The following is a 7,782-nucleotide window of genomic DNA, read 5'->3' as shown; positions in this document are numbered from 1 at the left end:
GAAAACATCCAATTCCAGCTCATAATACAGTGTCCTTTTGCAATCAGCTTGACCACAATGTCCTCTCCTATAGATTTTAATGCATAGGCACGTTATATTAGGACAGGTGCTCTTCAGCTATTTGGATCCCCAGTCTTTAACACCATGAATTGCATCAAGTAACATACAGGCAGCCACTAAAGAGCCTTCCTGCGTTCTGGGTGGCTGCATTTTGCAGACCATCTACAAGAGTAGCTCCAGATAGAATGCATTACAATAGTCCAACTAGGAGATTGTAAAGGTAAATGGACCCCTGACGATTAGGTCCAGTCGTGACTGACTCTGGGGTCGCTTTATTGGCTGAGGGAGCTGGCGTACAGCTTCCGGGTCATGTGGCCAGCATGACTAAGCCGCTTCTGGCGAACCAGAGCAGCGCATGGAAACGCCGTTTACCTTCCCGCCGGAGCGGTACCTATTTATCTACTTGCACTTTGACGTGCTTTCGAACTGCTAGGTTGGCAGGAGCAGGGACCGAGCAACCGGAGCTCACCCTGTCATGGGCTTTCGAACCGCTGACCTTCTGATTGGCAAGTCCTAGGCTCTGTTGTTTAACCCACAGCACCACCTGCGTCCCCAACTAGGAGAGTACCCAAACGTAATTACTGGGGCTGGCTAACACAGTCCAGGAACAGTCATAGCTGGTGAGTGAGCCACTCTGGGCCACTGAGTCACCTGAACAACCTGAACAACCAAGTGACAATGCTGGATCCAGGACTATCCCAGGCTATATATCTAATCCTTTGTAGGCGTGGTTTTCAGTTGCCCATACCTTAAACTCTGTGTAAGAGCCACTTCAAAGCCCTGCTTAGATGCTCACATACGATGACAGCTATGTCAATAGACAGTGGTCTGTTATGAAACTCAAATCTGCATGAAGCTAGGCAGGTTCCATCCACCAACACCTCTAAATAATTATATTTTTACTGCTGCTTTAAATGGCTAGTTTTTGTCTGTTTTTTAGATATGGGTGTTAGCTGATGCTGGTTTCAGTAATATTTTTTACTATTTTAAAGCATCTGTTTTTAAAAGTGCACAATAGTCTATTTGTGTATATTTTTGTAAGTTGCCTTGGAAAACATTTTGTTGGAAAATCAGTCTATTTTTTTTTAATAAAAAATAATAAAGCTTGTTGCGCTAACTAGAACCGAAAGTATTCAGAGCAAGTTATTCAAAACAGAAACTGTGAAAGAATTGTGTAACTTTCACTTCTGAAAGCGATAAATTCTGGATTTTTTCCATGATGTTGGTAAAGTGATGGAGGGACAAAGAATAATGTGAATATGTGCATCTTCATCTAGGACTTGATAGTCACAAATTCTGATGCTCTTGTCCAATAATATGGAAACCTAAAGGCTAAGTATACAGAAGGTAAAGGTAAAGGGACCATTAGGTCCAGTCGTGACCGACTCTGGGGTTGCGGTGCTCATCTCGCTTTATTGGCCGAGGGAGCCAGCGTACAGCTTCCGGGTCATGTGGCCAGCATGACTAAGCTACTTCTGGCGAACCAGAGCAGGGCACAGAAACGCTGTTTGCCTTCCCGCTGCATATGGGTAATAAGGTCATTCATTAAATCCTCCAGTTTAACTATTTCAAGTGTTGTAAGACTTCTTCACACATTACTTACGTGTATGGCATGAACTGTTTGAAGCCAGAGCAAGGCTACATTTAGCTCCACCTTCCAACAATTATACATTAAACAACTGTCTGCAGAGAAACACATGTGTGAGCAGCTGCTTGTGATTAAATGTTTCCTTACAGACAGCTATACTAATGTAGTAACAGCTAGGGGAAAGAGTGACCCTGCTCTAACTTGAAACTGTGAGCATCCTACATCCAAGTAACGTGTGACTAGGGCTATAGCAATCATTCACACACACACTTAGAAGATTGCAGAAACTCTGGGTGGATGACTTCATATTTTTTCTGTTGTAGCAATTATAATGCACTGTACTGGGCGATGTATGATTTTTAATTGTAATTGTATTGCTTCTTTTATTTCTCATAGATTGTGTGTTATTGTATTACAATCCAGGAGAAATAAAAGCAATAAAAATATAATTTAAAATAAATATGAATATTTAATGCAATGGATGTACCATCTCCCATCTCCAACCAAAAATCCACAGAAACAGCACAGAGCACCTAAATGGTTTTGGGAAACCTCAGGTTATACTGTATCTAGTATTCTGTAGAATTTGATTTGGCGTTTCTTCCACAAACTATAGGAGTCATTAATATATTTGAGTTATCAATAGCATGGGTTTTTTGTTCAGCTGGATCAATTTATTCTGCTACTACAGTTTTGATTGGAGCAGTTTTTCTAATTGTCTGGCCTGCTATTTTCAGCAAAGTCTCCATATCCATAAGCCTAAGGCTCTAGAGCCACAATTAGCCCATATTCAGATAGATGCAAATTTTAAGGTATACTGGCTACTTAATCTGAAATGCTAGAGAAAAGATGAGTCTTTTCAAACTTATACCAAAATACTTTATTAATACAGCAACACTTAGATACACTAAATTTATTTGGAAACGTAATTATTTGTTTTCCTGTTATTTAACTTACTTAAATGCTGTTTCCAGGATGAAAACAAAAGGCAGGTAATTGGGTTGGATCCAGAATGTTACCTGCATTTACCCAGTGATTTCAATAGGTACAAAGTACTAATGAAATCATATTGCTTTCAATGGGGCTTAATGCAACTAAATTAATTTGCATACAGTCCTTGTTTACAAATAACATTGTTTCCTCAATTTATATTCAAAGTATCAGATTTACAATATGCTGGTAAAAGATTACACACTGTCATATATATTTTCACCCTATATGTGATTAGAACTGCACAATAAATAAGAGAACTTGCATCTTTTAGCAAGAGATAAAATTCTATGATCTATCATGCATAAGGCTCTATACTCAGTTTATTTTGTCAAAACATACTCTGATCACATGTTCAAGATAGAAAAATATGATTTAAAAACTTCTTAAGAATATATTGAAGCAGTCAAGAGACTAAGTAAAACAGCAACCAGTTTCCAGACAGCCATAGTCACACCTCTTTAGGGCACAAAGTGTTGGATGTTAGTTTAAGAGGATTAAACACAGCTGTTTTCCATACAATTAAATATTTTAGCCTAACAGTCCATAGACCTTATACAATGAATTCTATGGGTGCTACAGTCATCCACAACTAGTAAAATTCCAAGTAACAGTCAAATGAAACTCTTAAACATTTATTTATTTATTTATTTATTTATTTATTTATTTATTTACGGCTATTAGCCCATAAAGTATGTACAAACATAAAAGCACAGAGGCATAAAGATCGATATATTCGGCACCAGAAGGTGAACACCATGATGCAGGGGTGGGTCATTGAGCAGAGCCAGATAACAGCTTGGGGCCCGGAGAGCTCCAAGGGACGGATCCCAGAAAAAGGAAAACTGAAGACGAGATCCGACATGCACTCTCTTCAAAACTGTCCGATTAGTTTTTGATGTTGTTGTTTTTGGTGGTTTTTGTGTGTGAGATAACCGCATTCAGGAATCTCGCCACCTGCAGAGTTACAGAAGGATCTGTATCCTGCAAAAGTAGTGCGGCATGTGACTCAGCAGGCCTGCCAACCAAGCGCAGTAAAGCAGGACCCAGGAATTTAGTCCTGGCTATGCTATGTAGGGGACAGTTGAACATTATATGTGGGAGAGAATCAACAGTTTTCCCGTCACACACACATAGCGGAGACACCAAACCCTTGGAAAATCTGTGGCTCAGCAGGTTCGATGGAAGGACATTGAACCTTGCACGAATAAATGCAAGTCGGTGTGGTACAGATGAAAGAGATGACATGTATGATGGAAGGCCAAGTGGTGGGGTTATTCCGTGATACCTGGGGGAGCAGACACCCCCACCCCCGGCGAGGTTGTGTTGATTTTCAATGTCTGCTAATCTTTGCTCAATAAGTCTTTTGGCTGAGCGTAAGTTCATCTTTAAGGAGTCCGCTGGGGAAATTCCGATGCTCAGAAGTTTGGCATGGATTTTTCCTACCCACGGATTGACAAAGTCGTCCCGCCAGAGGCACTGAAAAAGGTAATGGTCGGGAAGCCTATGCCAGCTGGACAGCCAATAACCAAAGACTCGCTTCCAGATGACAGTCTCCAATGATGCAATCCTTAACTCCAGACGTATGGCTGCGTTGCTCACACACATGGGGAGTTTCAGGAGGCGACGGAGAAACTGATTCTGCAATGTCCCCAACGATGTTAAATTGGACCCTGGGGCCCAGAGCGGGGCAGCATAACAGAGGGTGGAAACCACTTTTGCATGGTACACCTTCAATGCGGAAGGGATGTGGGAGGCTCCGTCGGCCGCAAAAAATTGGAGTAGAGTATAAAGTATTGTTTTCCCTTTGTTTAGTAAATACTGTATCTGTGGCTTCCAGCTTAGGTTGTAGTGAAAAAAGACTCCCAGGTATTTAAATTTGAAAACCTGTTCTAATTGGACTCCATCTAACTTCCAGCTGTAAGTTTTCCGAGACCTGGTAAAGACCAGGACTTTAGATTTCCCATGATTAATTGTCAGATGGTTGAGTTTGCAATAAGCCGCAAAAATCTTTAGAGCTCTGCATAAACCGACTCTAGAGTAAGAAAGGATCGCTGCATCGTCGGCATATAGGAGCAGAGGGCAGCGAAAATCAGCTAGGCGGGGGGCATGAATGTTGGCTTGAACTCTTAAACATTATTTCAGTCTGATCTCCAGACCTTTAAGAAAAATATTTTTACAGCACATACTCCTTCAGTCATTCCCTAGGAACAAATTATCCAGTATGGTGAGCATGCTTCAAGGTATTTAAGGGAGCTGCTTTGTTTGTAGTATGAAGTTAAAAACCACCGTTCTGTTTTTTCTTTGCAGATTTAAAATGAAGGCTTGTTGAAGTAGTTCTATCTCTCCATATGAAGGTAGTAAAAAGTGTTATGTGCTGTTGGCCAGTCTTGCCTTTGGTTTCCTTAAACAGTTAAAACAGCAACATTGTATGGGTGTTCAAATCACTCAGTGGGTTTCAGGGAATTGTATCCTTCTTTTAGAAGACTCCGCCATGTTTTAAGAAATCTAGCGTGTTCAGTACATTTGGTTTCAAGTTCTTCTACCTGGGCTGACACTGCAGACGTGGCCTCCAAAAGCTTGGTGAGTGAAAATGCTGCCTGCAATAAAAAGAAATTTACAGTTTCCGCAGCAATTATTATTAGAGTTTACTTTTTGTCCAAGATAAAATTCAGTCCATTAAAATGTCATTTTCTAGCTACCATATCTAATAGCAACCTTCCTTCCAAGGACACGTATTTGATGGTGGAGGAAAGGCCCTCTTTCCATTGGAAGAAAGGCCCTCTTTAATTTTTCTTTGCTTAATCCCTATTATTACAATAAATAAGAAAACAAATAGCCTTAAAATCTAAAGAAATATGCCCAACTGATTAAAACTGCGAGAACTTGAAAAGCTTCAGTTAGTTAATTCATCTGTTATATTCTTTTATTTATAAAAGTATTTCTATACCAACATATCATAAAATATCAGGATGGTATACAATGTTGAAACATAAATCATCATCAAAACAATAGTTTATCAAAAATGACTGGCAAAGACATGTAAGTACACCTGAAAAGTCAAAAGCAAGTATGGATGTCTGCCAAACCTCTGATGGATGAGTTTTCCAGAGCATGGAACTATCAACAGTAAATGCCTAACCTCTAGTTGAGTTGGATGGTCTGTGATCAAGCTGGGGTATAAGGATTCAGATAGCCCTTAAAATGTCCTAGACCTAGACCCATGTTGTTCAGGCTTTGTAAATCAACACAACAGCCATGAACCTGGCCCAGTAGCATATGGGCAGCCAGAGCAGATGTTTTGACACAAGTGTCACATGCTGTCACCCATCTGCTCCCATCAGCAGTCTAAATGTTACATTCTGCACCAACTGGAGTTTCTGGACCAAACTCAGGTAGAGCACATTGTAGTAATCCAGTCTCGTGGTTACCAGTGTGCATGGACTACAGTGGTCAAGTGATCCCAATTCAGATGCAGCTGTCGGTGACATCCCAAAGCCACAGAGGTTGCTTGAGCCTCTAGTGGCAGCTATATTTCTAGGAGTAGCCCCAACCTAAAGGAGCACCTGCTCCTTTAAAGGAACCGCAACTCCGTACACAATAGTCAAGTAGTCCACAATCACTTTACCACCCATCTCATGCCAGACATTTAAAAAATGGCAACATCTCTAGCAAGTTCAGTTCACTTTACTCCTCTTTGCTTACTGAAGCTGGAGATAAACCCATTCTGTGCAGAGCTCTTCTCCATGAGGTGGAGGCAACTGCTAATACTTATATACTGATCAACCAGGTTTGGTTTCTCTGCAGTGAGGTCCCAGGGATGTTTATTAGGAGAGAGCCCCCCCTCCCTCCGAAACGATGCTTTAAAAAATAATGCTATGTTGAATTGTTACCTCCAATGATGATAATGATGATGGTGGAGTTTTGCCATTTTAGTGCTTCTGCACTCTTTTTATCTATGCAGGATTTTTATATCTGATCGTGTTTCCCTCCCCCTTCATAAGCCATTTTATTATTTCTTTCATTATTATTATTATTATTAATTGAATTTATATACCGGGGGGTGTCTCAGGACGGTTCACAGAATAAAATCAAGATTTAAAAACACAAAACACCTAATAAAAACAAAAACAACAACCCAATAGCCCCCCCCAGCAACAAGAAGTGGGGGGGGGGGTGTAATAAGAAATATATAGGATTGCACACCCTCCCCGATGCTGCTGGGCCACTCACACGTGCAGACACGAGGAAGGGCAAAGACTTGTGCCCTTCCGTGCAGCAACCCCATATACTGTGTGATAGGAGAATCCCAACGGCCTTGAAGGGAGGCCCAGCAGAACAAAACCCCGAAGGGAGGAAGAAGACTCACGTCTCCCAGCTGCATCTCCACCATCTCCAGGAGCCCGCGAGGCGGCTCTGCCAGCTGCTCCGAGGGTGGCGTGGCTCGGCCGGGAGCGCTCCGGGCCGCGGAAGAAGTCACAGTCGGCGCCTCCGCCATCCCGCCAGAATCAAAATCACCGCCACTCGCTTCCTCGCCAACTGCCGCGGGCTGAGTGGGAGGCGACAGGCGCGAGTTCAAAGCCACGCCCCCTCGCCCGTGACGACACAGCTGGAGCTCCGCCTACAAAAATAGAAATAAGGGCTCGCCTCAAGGAACCTGTCACCGTTGCCTGTCACTGACGTAAGGGGTTCAACATCCGCCGATCACTCTCGGTTACCTCACCCTTGACTCCATAGAGAAAAGAAAATGTAGAAGTGACCCAGAGCAGGGCTAACTGGGCAAAAGAAAAAAGAAAAAAAAAGTCGCTATTGACTATGATATCCCATAGGTGCAAGCGTGTGGTCAGTGCATTTGTATATGCGTGACTGCTAGGAGGATAACGCGGGAAAGCAGTTCAATACCTATGCCCTTTTAAAATTTATTACTTTTGGGAGGGCTATTGGGTTGTTGTTTTAATTTTTATTATGTATTTTGTGAACCGCCCTGAGACCCTCAGATACAGGGCGATATATTAATCAACCAACCAACCAATCAATCAATCAAAATATTTTGAACCGGAAGTCAACAAGAACTGCAATCGCGTGTCACTCTTCCCTCTTTTCTCTACGAACTCGTCATGAAACAAAGTGGCAGCCCGGAACTA

At 42.0% G+C, this 7,782-nt stretch overlaps 1 protein-coding gene across 1 annotated transcript; it reads right to left on the bottom strand.

Moving 5' to 3' along the window:
• Window positions 1-4,768: 4,768 nt before the first annotated feature.
• LOC308485764 (uncharacterized protein C4orf46 homolog) lies at window positions 4,769-7,240 on the bottom strand. Its single transcript, XM_081021835.1, has 2 exons — window positions 7,008-7,240; window positions 4,769-5,238 (listed from the first exon to the last, which is right to left on the bottom strand). Exons 1-2 carry the CDS (start codon window positions 7,134-7,136, stop codon window positions 5,083-5,085), a joined length of 285 nt encoding a protein of 94 aa, XP_080877961.1. The 5' UTR covers window positions 7,137-7,240; the 3' UTR covers window positions 4,769-5,082.
• Between the last annotated feature and the right edge of the window lie 542 nt (window positions 7,241-7,782).

Source organism: Podarcis pityusensis (assembly GCF_964106645.2).
Source record: "Podarcis pityusensis genome assembly, chromosome: 9".
NCBI lineage: Eukaryota > Metazoa > Chordata > Lepidosauria > Squamata > Lacertidae > Podarcis > Podarcis pityusensis.
Note: the sequence above shows the minus strand (reverse complement) of the source record. Positions and strands in the feature narration are given on the sequence as shown.